The sequence below is a fragment of the Centroberyx affinis genome, unplaced genomic scaffold (assembly GCF_046629955.1).
Source record: "Centroberyx affinis isolate AG114_WGS23_722 - 3 ecotype Tasmania unplaced genomic scaffold, CSIRO-AGI_Caff_v1 ptg001939l_1, whole genome shotgun sequence".
Classification (NCBI taxonomy): domain Eukaryota; kingdom Metazoa; phylum Chordata; class Actinopteri; order Beryciformes; family Berycidae; genus Centroberyx; species Centroberyx affinis.
Window position 1 is genome coordinate 1 of NW_027280299.1, and position 25,056 is coordinate 25,056.

Below are 25,056 nucleotides of genomic sequence, written 5' to 3' on the forward strand. Positions count from 1 at the left end.
TCCAGCGAGAGTTCCTGGCGTAGAACTCCTTAATGGTGGCTGCGCCCTTGACAAGCAAGAGATTAGAAATGTCAGTCCTGTCAGCTGTGGTTCTGCGTGGTGCAGAGCAGCTCAGCGGTACATCCAAGATGAACAGAACTGTCCGACTGTAAGAAGACTGAGCTGCCTCAGCCTCAGCTGACTCACCCTCCCGCTCTCCGCGATCTCCTTCTGCAAGTCTGTAGATGCCAGGACCAGCAAGCGGATGGCCTAAGGAGGAGTGAATGGTAATAAGAGAAGAGCACCAGAGAAATGCATGTTCATTAAATATGTTAACTAAGAAAATAGGATATGTATAATGTAGACTATTATAGTACAGAATATACATTAGTTCAAACAGAGCAACCTACCTTCATCAGGTCTGTGCAGCTGTTGAGGATTCTATAAGAGAGAAATATGATAAAGAAATAAAACGATTAACAGAGATAAGAAGTTGACAAAGTACTTTTTAAACGACGGCATTCTGCTTCAATATACAGTGGAGAATGACAGGAAAGACAGCAGAGAGAAAGGACGACATGCAGAAAGAGAAAGGATGACATGCAACACAGGCAACAAGCCAGGTGCGTTATAATTAAAGGGCAAAATAAAAAAAATTAAAAGGCCATAACTACACCAGCAAACCCATTTTGATGAAACTCGGAAGGAGGATGCATCTTATTACAAACTGTGTTTCTCTTGTTTAAATATACAAAGTCCCAAAAAGAACAAACCTTTCATTGACCTCCAGTTTAACTCCGGATGTGTCCTTTCGTGCCTGATTCATCATTTCCTATACACAGAACCATACAGGACTCATCAGTTATACTGTGCAGTATTAGAATTTACACACACAGTATCAGACAAGGAATTTAACACATCTTGTACTGAGATTTATTACTCATATACTACTTACATCAATCCTGCGGACTGCCTCCTCAATAGCAGCTGATGTTGCAGCCATTTCCTTATCGACCAGATCTCCCAGCTCATCCTGACGCACGTCCATGCCTTTCGGCCGCAGTTCCTAGAAATTAGAGAAGACGAGAAATGATCCGTCAAGACAAAGAAAAGCACAAGTGAATAATATTGGAAAGGACTCAAAAAAAGACCAGGTGAAAATTGAAGCCAAATGTTGAAAAGTCTGGTTGATTCTATTATTGTTTAGAAATATATATTTGCATCAAAAGTACATCAGGGCCTGGTAAACTTTGTTGATGTTGTTGATTTGCCCACTTGCTTTGTTTTTGTGTTTTTCTTGGTTCCTTAAGCTGCGATGAATCAGTGTGTTGAAAATAGGCAAACAAGCCTCAGTCACATTCAGCCTTGAAATTCATTAACTCCAGTGCTTGGACCACTACAGCCTACAGCATTGCACCTGTTTGTCAGTCAATATGTGACAAAGAGAGTTTTGTGCTGGGCTGTAGACACATCACCATTCAATCCCCCCAGGGTGGAACATTTTGAGGTTTAACAGTTTGAAGTGCGTATGCCGGGAAGCGTGGCTCTGCTCATCCAGTGGACAGAGACAAGTGTAGGGTCTTGGTCTAGCATTATCTGCTTCTGTTGTTTTTTGTGCTTATGACAATAAAGAACATTGAACCTTGGTGTGTCGCCTAAATAAACAGCAGATAAGCAGTTCAGGGTTTGTTTTTGGTACTATTTGTGACCAAATATATTTCCTGCATTAGAAGATCCACAGGCAAAATTTGTGGAATTTGTTCTTTGCATTCAAAGTCATTACGGCCATTACGGGAATTACAGCACATTTTATTATTTAAATTAATATAAACATGTATTTTATTGTATTTAATTGGCTCCACCTTCCTTAGATTTCCCGATCTCTCACCTGGCCCAAGTGGAGGATCTTTTGAACAATTATGCGAATAGAGGCTGGGTCTGCCCTCTGCAGGGTGGCCTTGGCCTTCAGGTCCTTCAAGAACTGCAGGCTCTGAGTGCCACAACCTCTGCAATTCTCTGTCAGTCCTGCAGGGTGTAAAGGAGCAGTGATCAGCCATCAGCTTTATTGCTGAATTCTTTGCTGCATTACAATGTAAACTGACACTTAAGTGCTGTTAAAACTGAAAACATTTTTGCATAAATGGAGATACACTACCAGTCACCAAGTTCGGACACACCTGATTGAATGTACTATGTTTTTCATTATGTTAAAGCCATTTTGATCTAAATACTTATGCTTAAATGCTTGAAACTTGTTTCTTAGACAAATATTAATAGCGAAGTTGATGGCTGTATATGAATTTCTTTCCAAAGCCTTTGCCTTTCCATCAAGGCTACTTTAAAGAATCTAAAGTATAAGATAGTTTTGATTTGTTTAACACTTTGTTGGTCACTGCATAATTCCATTTGTGTTATTTCATTGTTTTGATGTCTTTACCATTATTCTCAAATGTGGAAAATAGTAAAAAGAAAGAAAAATGTGGTGTGTCCAAACTTTTGACTGCGAGTGTATGTATGTGCATGTGTGCGGGTGGGGAGAGTAATATATGCTAATATTAATGTAAGAATAACTGGAATTATGGCAGTAGAAAATTCTGAGATTTTCCTTACGGTCTGCATGGTCAGTGGGCGCCATGTGTGCTGTGGCGCTGCCGTTAATGATCGTATCCGCAGCCAAGTGGGAGAACTGGGTCAGAGCCCTCAGCAGCCCTCCAGCATCTGGTTACAAGAACATAGAGAGAGAGAGAGAAAGGGGGGGGGGTGGGGGCAGTGCGTCACATTCATGAACATAAATGCGTAACAGCCATGCACTGTTGCTCTGTCCATAATAATGTCTGTGTGGGTACTAGAAACCGAGCAACTTACCCCCCATGTTGCCCAGAAAGTCTGCATGGCTCTTTTTCACTTTGTCGATGGAGCCCAGTGTGGCTTCTGCCCGACTTATGAGGTAATCTGTGTGTGGAGGGGAGATAGGCAGCAACAGGGAACGTAAGAAAGTAAAAGAATGTAAATAGAAAAACCCCTGTAAAGCGTAACGTCTCCTGCATGAATAGATAGATATAGCATGTCTGTCCTAAGTCTTCTTGGGCTTCAAAGTCTAGGCTAAAGATCACCTGACAACTGGGCCTTGGCTGGCTTGGGAACGGGCTTAGAAACATATACTTTGTTTTTGTTTTTTTACTTATTTCATTCTCATTGTCTCATCTCATTTTTTGTTCTTCTGTTGCCCTGCTTTAAATGCATGACAGAAATTTTCATTTTTTATCTTATTTGGTTTTGTTTCGTTTTTTTTATTGTCTCGTAGCTCTGTTTTGAACAGTGCCATACACATTAAGTTTATTGCCGTTATGTGTTATAATAACACAGAGTAAGTGTCTGACCTGGGGAGCTGGTGCAGCGTATGTGGAGGGGATCGTCGAGCTTAGCAATGGCATCTTCGATGATGCTCTCCGCCTCGGTGACGGTTCCCTGCAGCAGGGCGAACTGTTCTTCCAGAAGCTTCTGCCTCAGCTGCTCCTCCCGACTTGTCTACATACATACACATGCACAAACACATGCACGCAAATAACAAAACAGAGCAAAAACAAGTATGACACATCACACAGTGCAATAAGTGAGGAGAATGGACAAGAGGAGGACAAGTAAATTATGGTGACATACACCGTCCATCGAAAGTATGGGGACACCTTGCCTTTTCTAAATTTAGTACAAGTACAATTTGAATTTGAAGGTTTTTCATGGCAGAGCGTCTCAGAGGAACGCCTGGAAAAGCTGACTGTTTGCATGAAGAACGTGTGTGCATCAGCTACAGCTGCTAATGGAGTTGTTATGAACGTAAAGTTTAATTGTTTTGGTGCTATCGCCACAAATATTTGCATGTATGATTTCTTTTCTCAAACTAAACCGACAAAGAAAACTTATGCTTATTTATTAACACTTTATTTAACACTTTCAAAAGCTAGGTGTCCCCAAACGTTTGATGGGCAGTGTACTACATGACATGAGAGCAAGGTAGATTTTTAGTAGATCACAATTGCATCGCAATATCTCATGCAACCCGTCTCCTCTCCATGGCAACCTTTGAAGAGAACAAATCATAGCCAATCCTGACATTTGCACAGTATGCGCACTATACCCCATCTGACAGTTTCACCAACAAACAGAGCAGTTACTGTTAGACTAAAAATTACGTTAGAGCCACAGACTCCATTTGATGAGATTTTGTCTCTCAGACCCAAATCTGAGAACATTTTTATTGTTAGATATGATTTTGTCCAGAATTCCAAGACTAATCTGTAGAGATAAAACAGTGAAACTGTGATCAAAACAGTCAATTAACTGTTAACGTATTGTAAATGAAATAATCATGAAGTTTAACAATTCATCAGTTTGCTGGGCCGGACCCCACATTGAGAACCACTGCAGTAGAGCACAGAGAGCAGGGAAGTGCATGTGGGTCCGGTTGGAAGATTTGTATCTGTCCTTTTACACCCACGCTCCACTTTGTTTTGAAAATCTATTGGTGTTTTTTGTTTTGTTTTGTCATTATTTAACCTAGAAGGGTTGCTGAGCATGCATGCTCTTTTCCCACCAATTACCTCGCTTCACATTCTTACAATTATGCACATTCACTCTTGGCACCTGCTCAGGAAAACTCCAGCCTTCTACTTTTGGCCACTAGGCAGCTCCACTGAAGCAGTTTCAGGGTCAAGTATCTCACTCTAGGACTCTAGGACTCCTCAAGGGCAGTTTTAAGTCAGTCATTCTTTAAAAAAAAATGCATTTTTACAGATATTTATACATTTTTGTGCATGGTGAGTGGAGAGTGATATCTGGGATCATAAAAAAAAACACTTCTACCAAGAGCAGGTGGGCCTTTGCTTCAGTTTTAGTTGACAGAACTGAAATACTGCTGAATACAACTCAATTAAGCGTAGTGAGTGGGAGACAAGTCTGCTGATCTGGACTCTGCTGGGCTCCGTTGTCCTGACTGACCTTCTCCTGCAGTTTGCCCTGCAGATCTCCCAGCTCCCTGCTGCTCCTCTCGCGCTCCTGCTGAAGTGACGACTGCTGCACCTGCGCAGCCTGGCGCAGAGACGACAGCTCTGCCTCCTTCTCGCTCACAGATCGCATCAGACGCTCCTTCTCCGCCTGCAGAGATGTCATTGAGCTGTTCATTTGCTCCCCGGCCTGGGAAATGAGAGCGGGATGGAAAGGAGACAAAGTGAGGACGCCAGGAGAGGCAGATGGCTGTTAGTTTCTGGAGGGAATTCCATCCAAAAATGTGTGAGATGAGCCTCCAAACACACAATATGATACCAACCTAAACTTTACCTGCTAAATCGTGGCAAATTAGGTGTTTCTTGCATTCTCACAACACACTCACCTTCTCGCTGCCCTGCAGAGTCGCCTTGATGCGCAACACTTCTGCCATCTTCTCCTCTAGCTCTCTCCTCAGCTTCTCCATCTCAAACTTCTGTTCTTCCAGCTATAGGGAGGACGCAACAAACATTAATTACTTGCATCTATGCTGCAGTGTCACCTTCAATTTTCAAAGCACAAATCACACGCCACCAACCTTCATATCGGCTTCCTGTTTGATCCGATCCACCTCAAACGACAGCTGCTGTTTGGTCCTCTCTACTTCCTCCTGGGTCTGCTGGGTTGCTGACAGCATCTTCACGGTGTCTGCGCTCTGTTGGCACATTAACACATTTGGCGTTACCACAGACAATTCACACCATGAGGCGCTGACATACAATTTAAAAACACGCAAAGTCTGGACCGGTTAGTGGTCTGTCTGCACCTTCCTGAGTAGTTCGGCATGGCTGGTCACCAGCTCCGTGTGCTTCTCCTTCAGCTTGTTGTATCGCTGCTCAGTGGACTGGGCTCTTTCTGCACAGGAACGAAATGCAGTGTTAGTGTATGGACAGTCTGCGTTAGGGCTTAAAGACATTGACAAAATAAATCTAATTGGGATTATTTGACAGAATATTGTAATTCCGATTTAAACTGGAATTTATAATCACGTTTTCAAGTTTCAAATTTTTCTTGTCATCATTTAATTTCAAACTTTAAAACTGTTTAAAGAAAAGTCATTCTGTTAAAAAAAATAGATGTCGGTGTGCAGGAGTTTGAGAATGATGAAAGGTTTTCACCAATATTATACTTGATTCATGGACCAAAGATTACCTGCAGCACTAAACCACCTTGTTTAGAAATCCAGTTTGGACGCCTCTCTTTAGATTTAGATTTTGTTTTCAATGAATTGTTCAGCTCTAGTCTGCGTTCATGTGTGTGTGTGTGAGAGAGAGAGTCTCAAGTGGGTGTCTTACTCTCTGCCTCACTGAACGTGGCCTGTAAGCCCTCATGCTCTGCGTTTCGGCGGCGCGTGGCCTCCAGCTCCATGCGCAGCTGCTCATTCTCCACCAGGGCGCGCTGCTTCTGCGCCCGCTGCTCTTCTAGCTCCGCCTCCAAACTGTTGATCTGGGACTTGAGCTGCGTGATGTAGCGCTGAGCCTGAGGGAGGCGAAGAGAGAGATCAACACCACAGTACAGGGAACACCTACTGGGAAGACTGACCAACAGCAATGAATACAACTTATCATCATTGTAAGCACTGATGTCAACTCTAGGGAAAAGAAAACTGGAGTGGGTTTCCTCAATGTTACGCTGAATTCCTCAATAAGAATCACACAATTTTCATTCCACCAGATGCATTCAGTCTCCTCTCACTACAGGCCAGATGTCACTTCCAATCTTTATCTTTATATCTGCTTTGACAGTATTCAGTAGAAAAAGACAGGAAACATAGGGAGAGAGAGAGAGAAGGGATGACGGGCAACCAAAGTTTCGAGCTGGAATCGAATCCACGTCAAAATCACAACTGGAGACTCTCGTCACCTCCCATTTTGAGGCTACTTGCTACATTCCGCATGTCAAGGCCAGTATTTGCATCCGCCCAACACATGACCCAGATTCCTTTACACATCAATAATGTCCTCTACTACTCGACCCTCTCTTATATACAAAAAACACAAGTCTGAAAACTAAGCAACCGACTTCATGGGGCGATTCACAGTCAAATCTAATCAGGCTCCTTACCTCTGCTTTGACTCTCTCCAGCTCCGCTCTCAACAGCTCCAAGTCTCGTTTAAGGCTCTCAATCTGGAGATCCCTGCCGGACCAGATAACGCACAGTTAGGCACAGTGGTCTGGTGTATTCCTCAACCAAAATACGATATTTAATAGTCACAATACACAATGGAAAAACACACAAAGGAAAAACCAACTGGCTCACCTGTCATCAAAGCCTCCGTTGGGAGGTCCAAACGTCTGATCAAATATGTCAAATTGCTAAAAGAAAATGAAAATAAACCATGCATTACTTCATGCTACTACTGTGTGTGTGTGTGTGTGTGTGTGTGTGTGTGTGTGTGTGTACATAGGTGTATCTGTGACCTATGCGACATACCTGGGGTTGCGGCTGCATGCTGGCTGTCGGGACGTCGCTGACCTCGATCAGAGGCTCGGGGTCGTCGTCGTCGTCGTCTTGCTGCTCAGGTTCGTCCTCGTCAGGAATGACCACCACCGGCTTCACATGCTTGGCCAGCGAGGCGGCGTGCAGGAAGTTAGGAGGGGACTGGAACGGAAGACGGACGCAAAGTGCTTCTAGGTTAAAATCAGTAGTGGAAAAAGTACTAGAATGTCCTACTCAAGTAGAAGTATTGTTACTTTGCTGATATTTTACTTAAGTAGAAGTGAAAGTGCTGGTGTAAAAATGTACTTAAAAGTAAAAAGTAGTTAATTTAAAATGTACTCCGAGTAAAAGTTACCAAGTTACGTTTTTAGAAAAGAGAACAGTGTTACATGTGATCTTTCTCTGCAACTGTAAAAGGACGAGAGGACAGAGTTCAAACTAGATTATTTTAATTGGAAAAAACATTTCAAAATTTCCAATTTGCCACAAAATCTGTACACTGTAATGTATGTGATTTAAAATGTAGCCAAGTACAATACTTCAGTAAAAATTTACTTAAGTAAAAGTAAAATTACTGACTTTAAAAAGTACTCAAAAAAGTACAAGAACCTTTCAAAACTCAGTGTCAAATTACAACAATGAGTGGCTGTCAGTCTAAAAAAAATCAGGCTGTTTTTTCCCCCAATTTGCAGATACAAGATATGAGTATAAGTGATATAAGGTTTATGGCGTGGTCTTGGTCATCCAACACCCCACCTCTCCCCATCCCTCTGTGCTCTTACATCAGGCAGCTTGGGGATCTGGATCAGTCTCTTGAAGTACAGCATGTCTCTGGCTTTGTTGAAGAAGGTCTTAAGGCTGTGGGACAATGAAGAAAGAATTTACCATTTAAATACACACCTTACATTCAAACAGCATATGTTAATATTGACATACTGTATTTCACACTTATATTTGAAAATATAATCTGGAATTAGTCCATTCTTCCAGAGAATTTCATGCAATATTTTCCAGACTTATCATATTTTTCATAGCTTCATAACAGTTTGCAGGAACACTATGTGAGATAGCAGAAACATGAGGTAAGACAGCTGAACACTACAGCTTCTGTGGCTAGACATGTGACTCTAATGGAAAACGTCACCAGCTCCCCCACACCCTGCCGCCTCTGCTCTGCGCTCATCGGTAAAGAAATAAATGTGACCGTGACAGTGACACACAATGACACACCACACCCACAAATGGGTGGGGGATGGGAAGTGGTAATGAGCATATTTGCATCAGGTTAGAGCGGTGTAGTGACAGGGCGAGGCAGGCTGATGCTCCTGTGCTATAATGAGTCTCTCCCCTTCGCCGCTCTCGCCCTCATTCAGTCGTCGCCCGAGGCCTCGGATAACGTACCTGTGGAACTGGTCATGGAAACGATCACGGTGTCCTTGCAAAGTGTCGGCAGGGAGACCTGAAATCCACAACACAGCACTAAATTTTTATCATTAGACAATACTTTGAGACACTCTTATCCAAGTGTATATGAGGCTATATCTTGAATAATACCACCATTACTTGCATTTAACTTTAAGATATACACTGCCCATCAAATGTTTAGGGACACCTAGCTTTTGAAAATGTTTAATAAATAAGCATGTTTTCTTTGTCGGTTTGCAACAACTTAACCCCATTAAAGACTAACTAGGTTTAGTTTGACAGAAAAGAAATCATGCGTGCAAATATTTGTGCTGCACACACTTTCTTCATGCCAACAGTCAGTTTTTTCCAGGCGTTCCTCAGAGACGCTCTGCCATGAAAAACTTTCTCTTCATGCCAAAGAAGATGAACATGAAGCTGAGTGTTGAATAAATATATCCAAAGTATTAGAAAATAGCTATTTTATGTTGAGAAAAGCATTGCAGGCATTTTTTCCCTTTACTTCTTCATTGAAAAATAACAGATAAAATCAAATAGTACTTTAATTTAGAAAAGGCAAGGTGTCCCCAAACTTTTGACAGGCAGCGTAGGACATTTAAGACATTTTCTAGGTGCTTGGATGTTACGCTGAACGGCATTTTCTTTTTTTAAGTAATGATTGTTCTTACAGGCATGCAGCTTGAAGAGCAGCTTGACAGTGAAGTGGTAGAGGTGGCTGCAGTCCTGGATAACCTGGATGAGCGGCGCCAGGCGACACTGGCCTGACGTGAGAGTGGAGATGGCGATGGACGTGTTCAGCTGCCGGATCACTGGGAAAGACAGATCAGAGACATAAGCGTACATGTAAGTATCCCCGGAGTCAGAGGTGGGGACTCGAGTCACATGATTTAGACGCGAGTCGCAATTTTAGTTGCTTGAGACTTGATTCATGAAGAGAATACTTGAGACTTGACTTTGGTTTTGGTGACTTGAGACTTGACTTGTACTTTGATGACTTTAAAAGGTTTCTAAAGTCTTGACAAGAGATCTTGTGTTTATGTAAATTACTTAGATGAAACATGAGACGACTGAATTTAAATTCTATTTTCTGAATTTCTATGGAATGACTGAATTTATTGAAGTTGAAACTGAATTATAGAAATCATGCTCATGATGCACTTACCAAGTTTTTATACTATCAAATCTATATTTCATCGAGGATTAAGATATTAAATTGATACTGGACTTTGTTCTGACTTGACTTGTGTTCTACATTTAGACTTGAGACTTGTTCCTCAAGACTTGAGACTGACTTGGGACTTGAGCAAAGTTGACTTGGTCACACCTCTGCCCACAGTAAATACACAAACACATGCTGAACACTGGCAAGGCTTTTGTTTGTGCCATGGTGAGTCACTGGCCCTAAAATGTAGCACTGAGGCAACAGTGCATGAATAATCCACTCTTAAATGGTTAGAAAACACAAGGGTGTGTATTAAGTGTGAATGCAGGCATGTACACCGCCAGAGTACAAGATGGCCAGTCAGGGAGTAGGACTGGCAGACTTTGTTTACAGTACAGTTGTGAGGTCTGTTTATGGTGTTCAGATGGGATTCGGTGCCTACACCCTTCAGGCTAGGGAGGAGCCTGCCATTACCGCCAATAGGAAATCAACTTAATGTCCTCTAATTGAAGGCATTTCCTTTTTGGTGACAACAGATTTAGGCCAAAACAGGAGAACATTAGTTAAAATCAAGTTGGACAACTGAACTGTTTTTTTTTTTTTTTTTAAGAAAACAGACTACAGTGCATGTGGAAACATTCTCTTGGCAGGGGCAAGCAATCGCTCACAATAAAGCTTTCTTTGACTGTCTCTTGGCCTCGGTACATAAATAGATAATGTCAGCAGGCCACAGCCCTCTAATGTAGCTCGGGTTTCCCTTCCTTGGATGGGTAGGGCGGAGGTAAGGTAGGAGTGGGGGGTTTTTCACCTGTCTCCGCCACCCTCAGCTCTGTGTCCATGTAATCAAACACCTCCACTGTGAGCTGGAACCTGCAGGAGAGAAAGTTGATACCTTTGTCAGAAAGGAAAGGGCCCCATTCAGAGACAATGGTAATGGGTTCCTGTGAAATGAAAAGAGCAGCAGGGCTTGTAGTCTTGACTGTTTATTTTATCAACGGGGTTGGAAGGAACCAGTAGTGCTTAAGATCTGCTGCAGTTAAAAAGCCTAAAAACAGACACGGTTAGTTGTTTGGAAAGATCAACCAGAATAAACCCTTTGAGGAGTTATGGACACATCTTGAAATAATAGTTGACAATGGGTGTAGAGATGATGTATTAATGTCAGTAAACTGCAATAAACTATCATATTAATTTAAGATTCTACATGATTTGTAACTGGCAACAGTAACTGAAATTAATCAGATTACATAGTTGGATTTGAACAATCCACTGGATTATATTATAAAGCAGGTGAGCAGAAACCAGTAACAGACAGCTTTCCCAATCCTGTCTGAATGGCAGATATAACGGCTTTCTTGGAAAAAAGAACAAAAATCAGAATCTATTGATCAAAAGCATATAATCTAGTACAGAGAGAGCGACTCACACATTATTGATGTCTGTTCCTGCAGCGCGCTCCAGGACTTCGTCTGTGGCCTCCAAGTTAGATCGGATTTCTGAATGCTGTATTGAGATACATTTTTGGTATCTTAGTACCAGTGGCCATTCATATGAATTCCTAACTTTTGCTATATCATGTGTTACATGCCTGTTGGTAACACACCATGCAGTCAGGCTCACACCGCAGAGCGTGCTCTTACCTTTATATGAAACTCCATCTTTGTACAGAGCAGCTTAGTATATAGAGCCACCAGCTGTCCGTATTTGTCGTGGAGGTTGCCCTGGAAACCACAAGAGTGAATGAGCGAGCATTAAGTCGAGCTTTATCTCAACAGCACGGAAAAAAAATCTCTCATCTGTCTCTCCACCAAGTCTCCTCAAACCTCTCTTATCTCTAAGCAGACTGAGATTATCTCAGGCTGCGCAGGAGGCCCAGTTAGAAATACAGTGACATTAAAGGATAAGTTTGGCGATATGGCTATATACGTACAATTTGTCTCAGACAGTACATGTAGTACTTGGACCTGCAGAGAATATAGACTCAGCCAGCTGTCGGTTGAAACGGTGAACTCCTGTTGCTAGGCCTCTTGCTGCTAACAGCCAAATGAGGTTTGTCATAATATCTCCAAAAAAGCCAGTCTGTGAAAACGATATGGCGACCAACACCATTTCCACTCAGTGGATAGTCTTCTACCAAACCAATCTCCATGTGCAATTGTTTACAATCTGACCTGACTGGCCGTAAAACTAGATCACACCACCAGTAACACACTTTCACTCCACAGCAGTCTGATTAGTGAAAGTTCATGTTCACTCTCACCTCCCCTGTGGAGCCTTCAAATGGCTTTTTTTTTTCAGATTTTTTGTTTGGGCACATTGTTAGCAGCAAGAGGCCTAGCAATGGAGCTCACCATTTCAACCGACAGCATTGACTCAGGAGTCAATATTCTCTGCAGGTCCAAGTACTACATGTACAGTATGTAAGAGACAAATTATATATGGGGGCCAAAATGGCCAAACTTATAGGCTGGGTTTCTTTTACGTGGTTTTCAAAAGATGCAATAAAAAAGTCTACAAAGCACTTTACACAGCAATTGCAATTCCTCCATTCTACAAAGTGCAAAAATTCAGAACCATGGACTTACCCATAGTGCTCCAATTTCCACTAGAGTGCTGTGATGTCTCATGCAGTCTTGTAGACTCTGTGAGGGTGACAGCAAGGTATTGTCAGTTTGAATGAATAACCCAATAACACTCAGCCATAAAACTTCCTATTACTGCTTGGACAGCCGTTTTAAACATAAAATACCCATCATACTCCCTTCTACCACGATCCGTTTATGTCGGAAATATCTGAACTCATGGTGCTGCGAGGTCACGGTATGGCTTTAGCCCATCGAGCCACTTAGACGCCGCCGTGACATAACATATTTGACTGAAATAATCGGGATAGAAAAGGACTCGAGGCTTACATTTTGGTGACCGTCCCGCAGGACTTTGTGCAGCACATGGCAGAACTTCCAGCTGAGGATGGAGCTGCTGGCCAGAGGGAGGCCCAAGGCGTAGGACCAGAAGGTGTAGGCTCCCTTCTCCCTGTGAGTCCCCAGGATGATTCCTGTTGTCGTGGTTAAGGAAACACAAGCTCACAGAGGAATGCTGACTATTCACGCAACACCTGCCGCCTTTCATTTTCCCTTGCAAACACTAAATGCATCACTCCATAAGCGTGCGATTAACTTTGCTGACACAGATTAGTCTGTGAATGTGTAAGAATGACAAAATATCAGCTTTGACTGACGTTGGGGGCATTCATTAATTGAATTGAGAATGCATGGTGAATTAAATTCCTACAGCTGCAACTGGAATTGGAGTTGAACCCAGCTCTAAGGAAACAGAATTGGAATTGAAATGACAGAAAACTAAGGAATTAAATTCCATTAAATTACATGAAAAATTACATGAAATTCCACTTCTAAGAGAGTTTCTCTTGACTTGCTAAAATCAAACATTATGAATCAAATAAAACACAGTTAAACAAAACAAATACATTCAATCATAATGTATTACGATTACATGTTATGTCATCAAATACCAGCTGAAAGGAACCTTTAACATTTTATGGTATACAGTATTGATAATACATAACACTACGTATAATCTCAGAAATGTGGTGAGAAAAAACAAAAAAAACATGGAATTTCACCAAATTAACTTCCTGAAATTCCAATTCTGTTTCCTGTAGGCTTTTTTTTCCAATTCCTCAGTTGAATTGGAATTGATGAATTAATTCAAAAATTTACCCCAAACCTGGCTTTGACACAGAAGAAATTAATAATTTATGACTACCACACACACATTACTATACACACATTAATATAACCGCAACTAAGACAAAGAACAATTTAAAGCAAGTCTACTGCAAGCCTGAAGCCTGAAAAAAAAATAGCTATACTGATGTTAGTTTGGAGTTGTTCTTTCCTCAAAAGGATACGGCGTGCATGCTTCTCCTTCACAGGCGTCTCAGCGGAATTGATGGCTTTGCTGATGCTGCTAAGCTGTGAGGGAGAGGAGAGGAGAGGAGAGGAGAGGAGAGGAGAGGAGAAGAGAGGAAAGGAGGGTTAATCAAAGAAAGGGAGAAAACTCACAAACAAGTTTTTAGGCCCAGATGCATGCTGCTTTTTTTTTTAACCAGTAGAACAAAGCACTCCAGAGGAAGGAAGTGGTTCATCAGCCTATTTTAATGTTTCAGTTCAAACCTGTACCAAGTGTACAGTTTAATTATTATTGTTTATGACGTGAAGAAGGAAATGCCTCATAGGCCCCTGTTGTATACACTATAGCTTGTGTACATTTTGTCAGATGACCCTGAAGAGTGGGAGGGATTGGGTGTTCACTAAAACAAGCAACAAGTTAGTCTCCACCCTTGCGCTATCAGTTGTAGTGCTTAAAATAGACAAGGTACAGTACAACCCGAGTTTGGTTTTACCTTTGCAACCAGCAGCAGTACAAGACGGAGTCGGAGTAAAACACACTCATAGGTCATGACAAAGTTAAACAAAGACCGGGAGTCAAACAACTCATAATAATAGGCTGCACTGTAAAGAAAGGAGTGAGTCACAGAAACAATGACTGTTCACTGTGTGCAGACACAGTGTTGTACTGATGGACACTCAGCTCTCACCTTATGGTTAGCCTGATTTTAACTGACCACCAACAGTCTGTGAACAATGGAGCTGCTAGATTCTTGTTTATTTGGTTGGGTGTGATCCTCACTTTGCAGAGATGAGGAATGTTTACTGCATTCCAAGCTTAGTCTTGCATAGCGGTGATGGTGACCGCAGCGAAAAAAAAAGGTGCAAAGCAATTACAAAACGTGTCAAGATCATTCCTTATGCTTCCTTGCTCCTAAAATAGCATCAACACCTTGATTAAGAAACGCATCGGACTGTTGTAACTGGCGTTGGAAATCTACCGTTCGTGTCATGAAATACAAAAACAAACAAACCAAATGAACGTTTTTGGTATTTGGAGTTGTCAGTGGTGGCATCTATGAGAGCTCAGGTCAAACAGGGGTAACTGGGAATCAGCGGATTCCATCTTCCATTACCCAGCTGATAATGAGACTCAGAGAGACTCACTGTCACCAGTAACACAAGACACACAACACTGCTGGCCCATCTGCAACCTGGTCCAGCAGGTAAAACAAGTGCAGCTGAAAAGGAGGATGAAGGGAGAGGAAAACAAACAGGCTGGATCTCAAAACTGTGTCCACCATAGCACACGGATATTTACAGCCTCTGTTGAATATGACAACATGTACACTATAGGTACATCACAGGCCCAAAGCAATCTCTGATACAATATCTGCTTGGTCTGGTCATGTTACACTGCAATCCTGTCATCATGGTCATTCCTCTAGTTTTAACTACCTACTTTTATTCTTGTCTTTTGTTTTCTTCTTATTATAAATTTACCTATTAAATGATTTTACCCCGTATGTGAAGCGTCTTTGGGTACCTAGAAAAGCGCTATACAAGACCAATATATTATTATTATTATTATCCCTGGGCTATTAACACCATACAAAATTATATAATCACTACTGAAAATAAAAAAAGACTCATATAAAATAGTGCAGCGATTACTAGCTGGACTCACAGATGGCAGCCACCGCACGGTCTCTCCATTCAGAAAAGGAAGGAGCTCCTCATAGACACTTCTGTAATACAACTCTCTTCTGCTGGAATGAAGGAGGCCGGTCCAAACATGACTGTGGTCCAGAAGGTTGTCTTAACGGCAGCCAACTCTCTAGTATAAAAGCTAACCTTTTTTAATTAAACAAATTATAATAGCTTATGAAAAAACAAAGAAAAAACATTTATATTATACCCTGAAGGAGCCATAGGGGATGAGGGGCACTGGTAACCCATTATTTTGTGTGTGTGTGTGTGTGTGTGTGTGTGTGTGTGTGTGTGTGTGTGTGTGTGTGTGTGTGTGTGTGTGTGTGTGTGTGTGTGTGTGTGTGTGTGTGTGTGTGTGTGTGTGTGTGTATATATGGGTAGGTGGGTAGGGTGGGATGGTTGATTGATGATGTGATGTTCCTCTTTTCTTAAGTCTGATTGTTTTGTCTTGTCGGGACCAGATGATGCTGGTACAGCATAATGTAACTCAGGTATAGATACTGTATGTACTGAATGGAGACATATTTTTTCTGTTGACATATTTACCAACATTGCCCAAATTGAAGACAATGTATTTTGTGCCGTATTGCACCAGTAAATGATAATTGTGAGTGGAAAAATCGAAAATACAATAAAAAGTTACTATTATTATTACTATTATTGGAAATAACATGAGCTGAAAACACGTGATAATCATAAATAATTAATCTCCAATTCATCTATTTCTGTTATGAATAATGTCCAAGGCTGACTGAGGCCTCAGGCCAGAATATAACCTCACTCTATAGTCCTTAAGCACCTGGCCCAAATAGCATCTGCAAATAAATCGTGGCCTTTGTTAAAACCTACAGGGAGCCACAAATGGGTTTAAGTTTACTGAATGAGGACAATTCAGAAAAATATGTAATATTTTTTAAATAATTCCAAAATGCTTTCCTGTGATTATCTAAATATTTTGGCTATCAATGTATTATCATAGTCAAGCCCAGTGCATCTAGCACCTGAGCAGGGAAAACCAACCAAGAATATCATACTTTTACTATATCATAGTATTTGCAAATACTGTTGACTGAGGTCTGCCATTATCACATCTTTTGCACATGCTGTGTAATTTTTCAACATGTCCTGTTACTTCAACACATCTGTACTGCAGTCCATATTCTCTGTGCAATCACTGCCAGCAAGCAAGCTGCACCATTTAATTTTACACTATTACATAAGAGAGTAATCCAGCATACAGACATGAGTGAGCCAAACAGCTTAAACATTTATGCTGCTATCTCAGCCTCTTTTTCACCCCCGTTTCTCCAAAATAACCTCTCTGTATAAAAGGCTCTCTTTTGGATGTACATCAGTGAAAATGTGTAACCATATGCAACCTTTGTAGTTTGCTCATTTAAATGACAACATAATTCCCACAAACCCTGGCTGATCGTTCTCATCTCATCTCAAACAAAGGCTTATAAATTCATGTTGCATCTTTGTGTAATACATAATCAGATATCAGTGGCAGAGGCACTTAATCCCACAAAAACCTATAAAAGCCTCATTTATACATGGGAAACCCGGGAGTCACCACAGTCCACAAGTTGACAACCGCCCCCCCGCCCCCCGCCTCCCAACACCACCAAAACACACATGGCCACAAAACAAAGCACAGAGGGGCTACTGTGGGCGAAAACTGGCGTTCAGAGAGAGAAGGGTGTCCTGGTTAATAGGAGACTCCCCCTCCTTCTGACGCAAATGAACTGCTAGCCCCTGGTTTACACAGGGCAAGTGCAATGGACTGGGATGGAGGGGCGCGTGACAATGAGGGGTTTGTTGGGGGAGGAAGGCCGACAGCTGGGGTAGAAGATTGGGTTGGATGGGGGCCGTGCTCTGGCACACAGAGCCTGGCACAGAGGCCTCAACAGATGGCCATTGAACAGCATGGCTGCAGGGAGACTCTTATAGTACATTCAGGATGCCTGTCAGAGTGTAGCGAGGGAGCGCTGAAAGGGAGATGGTATAGAGAAAGGGGTGAGGGGGGACATCGAATGCAAGACAGGGGGTAGAGGATGACTACATGCTACATACAGCTACATTACTTTCATTCTAGCAAGCCGATGCCTCTTTGGATCGCAATGTCAGTCGGTCGGATGCTTTTGGTCACATGGGTGAAAGTGTTCTGAAGGGAGTTAGATTGCAGACTCTCAATTGGGAGACCCAAGTTTGATTCCCGGCAGGAATGCATCCTCAAAATTCAATGTTAGACTCTTTGTCTTGTTTGAAAATGTTTGCCCATTTCCATCGTCCATCTTTGGCACAATCTGGTACACACACACACACACACACACACAGGGGGTGAAGTGCCCTTGCTCAGGGTCACTGAGGCAGTTTTGGGAAGTGCCAGCATGAACATCAAACCAACGACCCTTCAGTTACCAGGCAGCTTCCCTAACCAGCATGCCAGCACATACAAGCACTATCCTGCCAGGGCTCAGGAGGTAGAGTGGGTCGTCCACTAATGAGAAGGTCGGTGGTTCGATCCCCGGCTCCTCCAGTCCGCATGTCGAAGTGTCCTTGGGCAAGATACTGAACCCCAAATTGCTCCCGATAGTTGCGCCAGCACCCTGCGTGGTAGCTTGCCGCCATCGGTATATGAATGTGTGTGTAAATGGGTGAATGTAGACATTGTTGTAAAGTGCTTTGAGTGGTCGGTAGACTAGAAAAGCGCTATATAAATGCAGTCCATTTACCATTTACCATATCTACATCTATAAGGCTTACAAAGAACAGTAAAGGGACTTTGCTGTCACTCCAACAAATTACAAACCTAGTTTCTGAAGCTCTGCTGGAGCGCACAGCACAGTGCAGACTGGCTCTATCAAGCCTCCTATCAACCTACACACAGCTCACACACACATACACACACACAGATATCATAACCTTAACTCCAAGGCCAAAGGTAAGTCAGACAGATGAAATCCAAACCTTTTACTAACAGCGCTCCAGACAGGGTGACAGTGTTGACTGTGTGGCCGACCAACAAGTTAACACTGCATCTGGTCTAAATCCCCTGACAGAGAGAGAGGGAGGGAAAGCCTGTCCTAATCCCTGAGGTCCGCCATAAGGTCTGTTGCCAGCTAGCATTACTGTACCCATACACCCACTACACAGTCCACAAACATCACACACACGTACACACACACACACACACACACTCCACACTGCCTTAATACCCCGAGACCTCTTTGCTTACCTTGTCCTCTCTGCCTTTCAGCAGTGTGTCCATGTGCTTGGACATCCCTGCTGGGAGACGGTGTGTGTGCAGCTAGCGAAGTCAAAGCAGCACCGCTACACCTGCACTGATTCACACTGGACATAATGCCCTGCAGCAAGAGCACTTATTGCAGCTCCTTATCAGCTTAATTCAACAGACTGGTGCTACGGCTCCGGCCGACAAGGTCAAACACAGACTTTAGCATGGCTGATTCTCACTGGTAATTAATTTTCCATCTGGTTACCTCGGTTTGGAATTTTACTTTTAACTAATTCACTCTAATGTATTCATCAATGAAACATTGGCAGTGGCAAAAGCAAAAAGTGTTTGTTTGAATATCCTTGACAACACTTTGAACACCAGATGCCAACGCTTCTCTAAAGAAATATCTTTTAAAAAGTGTTCATGTTTTTCAATTTCTTTTTTTTTTTTTCAGAATATTTCAACGGCTCATGAAGAGAGATAGATCATGGCCTCTGGTACTAGAACATGGACATGAACCCTCTAAAATCAATGGAGGACAAAACTTATTTACCAAAAACCATACATCTGATGTTCTGGGAGTTTGTAACGTCTGAGTATTTCTTGTCTTAACCCCTACAAACAGCTAGATCATCCCACTCTCTCCAACTTCCAATACATTAACTCTCATTAGTAAAATCAGCCATGAATGTCAGTGCTTAATGTGTTACTGCCCATTACCCCAGAAATGTTTCACAGTGTATTTTAGCGCAATTGCGCATATCGTTCTCAGATCATATCCATCACCAAATTCATTAGATTAAGGGTCACACCTAAATGCTTGGTTACCATCAAGACCCGAGGGAAGACTGGCAACAACAAGACCAACTAAACTACATACACTACACTACACTACACTACACACTCATGCCAAGTAAGCTACATACTTTATGAAAACCTGTTCACTTGGGTACATCAGATACAGAAGAAGCTACAGTATCTTCCCTTGCACTCTCTTCCATAAGTATTAAATGGGAATATATCAGTAAAGACAGCATGGATGACTGAACTTGAGCGCTGCGAAGAAGAAAGAGCGAATGAATCAAAAGGACTCGTGACTGGCTGCACAGGCAGAGGTTACAGTACGTCTTCTTAATGATGGAAGGCAGCAGTAAACGACGTTGTAAACGATGTTTAACCACATCAATTAGCATACTGAACATCAGATAAATCACAGACAACATGTAGGCTAATTTCCAGAGCAAACTCCAGCCAAATCACAAAATTAATCAAACTGGCATGATTCACTCACATGACTGTGTATGGCCAAAACAATGTAAGCCAGACCACGCAACATACTTACCACAGCACACAGTATTATGTTTATGCTGGAATTATGACTCTTTCACCGGTTTATTTTCCCATGGAAACACTAGAGGAATTAGGGACCTCATAAGAACGTGTTTTGTAAATAATGTGTGACGGTGATTTGTGCGTATCGTAAACAAAAACTGAATACATGCGGCCTACTCTGCCGTACTGCTGGTAATAGCCATTGCACTCTAGACTCAGATCACCCTCGCAGGAAGAGCGCTAATGCTAAGAGTATGAATTAGGCTCTTTGAAAGAAGGTCTGAATCTTAAGCAGTCTAGCCGTAGTGGTGAGTGTTTTCAGTAGGCTACAGTCAGCAAAACTACAAGACTGCAGCTGTCAAAGCTTTGTGTTGAAACACTTGATACAACTGGCTGAAGGTCTAGCGTTTGAGGTGATCGTTTCAATTTCCCCTTCTTTGTTCGTTTTTTTTTAACAAACACTAACATAATTTGTAATACATAAACACTAATAAGAAAACAACAATGCTTTAAGGGTGATTTTAATTGAGAAAATGATCATGATCCAAGTCCTTAAACTGTGTTCCTACTCCTCTACTCAGTAGCTGTGTTTACCCTCCAGCTCTCCCATCCCCCTTCCTTCCTTCTCTCATGGGTGCTCACTCAGGCAACTGGGAGTGAGGGAAAGCAAACACACCACTCACACATACGCACACATACCACACACACACACACACACGCACCACACACACAAGGCACAGTGTGGGATATTTCACCTTGGTACTGAGGTCAACAAAAAGAGGAGGGAGAGAAGAGGGAGAGAGTGCGAGAGAGAAGTGTAGCAGAAGAGTTTCAGCACACTGAGTGAATCAGCAGTATTATGTAGCTCAATGACAAGTGCAATATTAATCTAATGGAAAAATATATGGGCTCCCTCCTACACGCAACATCCTTTTTACTAACCTGAAATAGCCTTATTGCATCCCTTTCATTTGCAAAAATGTGTGGAACAGCAGGTGATTCACTGCATTAAAGGTCACAGAAAGCATTATATGAACATACAGGAGGGGTAGAATAATGCAAGATGCTTGACAAGCCGCACAATGCATTAAACTACAGAAAATTAATGATGCCTAGACATTTTGGTTAAATTTTGTTCTTAGTTGATGTGTTTTTGTGTGACCTTCATTTTATTCCATTTGAAAAAACTCAAGGTCCACCTGTGCTCATTCCAAGGTACATGCATCGACTCATTTAGCCCATTAATGACTCAATTGAGAATACTAAAGATGGCATTTGAGGGGAATGAACGCTTCAATGTAGCAACTAGAGCTGAAACAATTAGTCGATTAATCGATTAGTCGATCGACAGAAAATTAAATCGATTATAATTCTCAGAATTAATCGTTTTATTCATTTATCAAGTAAGAATACCAGAAGATTTGCTTGTTACAGCTTGACAAATGCAAAGATTTGCTTACTTTTCTCAGTTCTCAGTTCATGTCACTATATAATGAATACTTTGGGGGTTTTTTCGCTGCTGGTCAGACTCAGTAAGCAATTTGAATAATCACTTTGGGATCTGGTAACTTGTGATGGGCATTAGTCATTATTTTTGACATTTTATAGACAAGATGATTAATTGAAAAAATAATCGCTAGATTAATCAATAATGAAAATAATTGTTAGTTGCAGCCCTAGTAGCAACAGAATAAAATCAGTTCATTTTGTGCCCACCTCTCTCACTGTTGACCTGACAGAGAACCAGGAACCTGAGTTTACCTCAATGAACAAAAGAAAGTTTAATATGCAGAAAGAGACATTATGCACCAGCATCACTTAGCAACTCAGCAGCACCATCTATGGAAAGAAGCTGTTTCTAGTTGGTCTCTCCAGACTGCCCAGAAGCTTATTTCAACCATTGTTTTCTGTCTACAGGAACAGCAGCTCCAACATTGTATAGAATCATGCTGTTATATAACCTACGATGCATTATCAAGATCTGACAGTCCTAAGTAAAAGGCAAATAAAAACTTTGACAGGTGAATGAACACCCAGCTCAGGAAAAGCTCACTCCCTTCTAGATAAAGGCATAACACTCAAAGTAATGTAAGACTGAACACCAAGGCAGCTGTGTGGTTTCTTTAGTTACTCAACCTCATTTGAATCTCACGTTTCCATCTCACTGAATTGGGTGTGTGCTACAACCTCCAACAGCAGGCTCCAATACGACCTGATGGCCCGTCTTAAACAGGCTAAAACATTTAGTCTGCAATGCTGTGGTGGTCCCACTGTCTGCATTACTCTATCTTGCTCATCTACAACAGCAAAAAGGAAATGTGTTTCTCCTTCCCGCTTCATTCTGGCTGCGTACGTAACGTTAGTCTGACTGAAGTGAAGTTGGCCAGCAGCCTTGGAAATCACAGAGCCCCTGTTGTGTGAAGAATGAGACAAACCTCATTCCCACAGTGGACACACACACACACACACACACACACACAACAAACCACACAACCTGATTTCTATTTCACAAGTGCAGTAGCCTATTTCACAGTTCAGTTGTGGCTCTCTGTCTTGTGTCCTGAGTGCCACATTTTACATGGAAAGGTTCACAAAAGAAATGTCTGTAAGGGAGGAAAGGTGGCCAAACAGGACGGACTTGATCAGCATGGTACTGATGGACCGGCCTCAGTGACAGGTGAATGGTGTAGGTTTACACCGCACTGTCTTTTACTGCTGGAAAGTGGTCGACTTTGAATCACCTCATGATGTGCATCTGCATATAAAACACTGCTACGCTCCTAGAGAACGCCTGCCTCTAAAATAGATGATGTTTGTATGTGAGTGAGTGAGTATAATGGTGTAGGCTAGTTTTTGGTGAAGAAATAAAATGAGTCATAATTCTGAGTGTTATTCATAATGATAATAATAGTCTCAGTTGAAGTCCTTGCTGCAGTAATGTATTCATGAAGTTTGGCTAAAAAGAAATATTTGATGTCATTAACTATGAACTGCAAGTGGCATACCTTCACAAAATTAGAGCTCTCCTACAACATACAGGCTTCACGTTGCTGGCTGCATGGTTAATGATGATTTATACTGGAACCAAATGACTAGGAATGATAATACTTTATGTCACATAGCCCAAGAGTAATTTGGGAATAGTCAATAGTGCCCAAAGGCTCTATATAGCATACTGACCTACAGTATAGGAAGCTTCACCTGAAAGATACTCTCAAATAACTCCTACACCTAGTTCAAATACACATCTCAAATGCACAGAGTAAATGAAATGTCTTAGTTTGCTCTAATTGAATTTTTCATCAATTAGACAAATTGTAGTTCGTGCTTCTAAGCTAAAAGAGATCATTTTCCTCTAAGTGCAATTCCCAGTTAATTGGTAAATTAAATAAATGTGGCCTATGCTGTAGACTGTGTAAGCACCAGAACACAAACACACACACACACATTCAGCCCTCCAGTAGGGCCTAAATGTAAGCGGCAGGTGTCTAATAGTTTCTTTGTGTTTCCACCGTGCCAAAACATCAGCAGTACCACCATCTACTGTAAGCTTTAACCCCCAAACCCCGGTGCTGTTTACCTGCTGCTTGTCAAAATGCTCCCTCTCCGCACCTAAATTGGTCTCGGTCCTTCTGCTCTTCACCTTTGAAGGCACCTGTCTTATGCTATTCATCCTCTAGTTTGGATATGACAAGGTAGGCGACGGGTTTTTAGCGACAAAATTTCTCTTCACCCCCCCTCCAAAAAATCCAGACGTATAGCCTATATTCAGCCAAAAAATATCAGAGGTTTCTTCGTCTTCCTAGCAGGAGCAAGACGCTGCCGAAAGACTCCAGGCTTTCTGTATCTGCCAGTGACATTTCCGAGCAGAGGCAGCGGGATTCATTATAGATGATGCATCGCGGCCGAAGGAGGAAAAGCGAAATGCGAGAAATGCGAGTCTGGCGTGGTTGCGTTACGTGGACGGATCCTCCCCCAAGGTGGAGGAAATGTCTTCTGCTGTCGTCCTCTGACTCATTTTCATCAAACTTCATTTCCCGTATTGCGCACGGATGAGAGCACAGCCTGCCTTCACGCGGTTTAATTAGGGAAGGTTTCACAAATCGTTATTTTTTTGTCCCACTGAGCTCTCTCTCCCCCCCCGTGGCATCTCTTTGATCTATATCCCCACACACGGGGCAAACACTTAACTGCACCGTCGTAATTTCAGTGAAATTAAAACCCATGAGGATTATTCCAGACTTTTTTTTTTTCTGATTCACTTGTAATCCGGAGACCACATCTGCTTTTAGAATAATAGTTAAAGCAGAGCCGGGGATGAATCAGGAAATGTTCCTCAGATTAATATCAAGAGGATATGTGCCTGCATTTGGATAATAGGCCTACATTGTCAGAGACTGGCACAGGGAAATGGCCAGGCTGTAAAACATAAAATAATACATATACATATTCAGCAGCGACCTCTATTATAGCTTTGTAAGAGTAAAAGGAGGCTCTGGGACATCCTGGGCCTGTGAACAGTATCTGGGACATGCTTGCAGCTATAGTTGCGCCCCTAAGGTTTCCACGAGGAACGCTGACGATGCTGACAGACTGTTTTAAGGGAGCTGAAGGACAAAATGCCATAGTCACTCTTGAGTATGTCACTTTACAAACTGGAATGCTAAAGCAAAAATAGCCTAGAATCAGCCAGCCAGATCAGTCACGGTAAATGACGAGAATGTGGTTGATAAGAGAGTTTCATAAGTTGGTCCATTGGTGTATTTTTTCCATTTACTGCAAAACAAAATGCTCCCAGTACATATATGGGATA

At 42.1% G+C, this 25,056-nt stretch overlaps 1 protein-coding gene across 1 annotated transcript; it reads right to left on the reverse strand.

Moving 5' to 3' along the window:
• Nucleotides 1-6: 6 nt before the first annotated feature.
• On the reverse strand, nt 7-24,149 carry LOC139653657 (huntingtin-interacting protein 1-related protein-like; the record flags this gene model as incomplete). The annotated part of the gene is made up of 27 exons (XM_071530568.1): nt 23,824-24,149; nt 13,978-14,041; nt 12,959-13,101; nt 12,632-12,688; nt 11,687-11,767; nt 11,473-11,549; nt 10,855-10,916; nt 9,553-9,693; nt 8,861-8,918; nt 8,242-8,317; nt 7,454-7,621; nt 7,280-7,335; nt 7,084-7,156; nt 6,315-6,498; nt 5,786-5,874; nt 5,558-5,674; nt 5,366-5,467; nt 4,975-5,169; nt 3,360-3,507; nt 2,845-2,931; nt 2,590-2,697; nt 1,868-2,004; nt 935-1,045; nt 753-811; nt 390-420; nt 187-249; nt 7-46 (listed from the first exon to the last, which is right to left on the reverse strand). Coding segments are annotated over exons 1-27 (2,620 nt in total), but the record flags the coding sequence as incomplete, so codon positions are not given.
• Nucleotides 24,150-25,056: the final 907 nt, after the last annotated feature.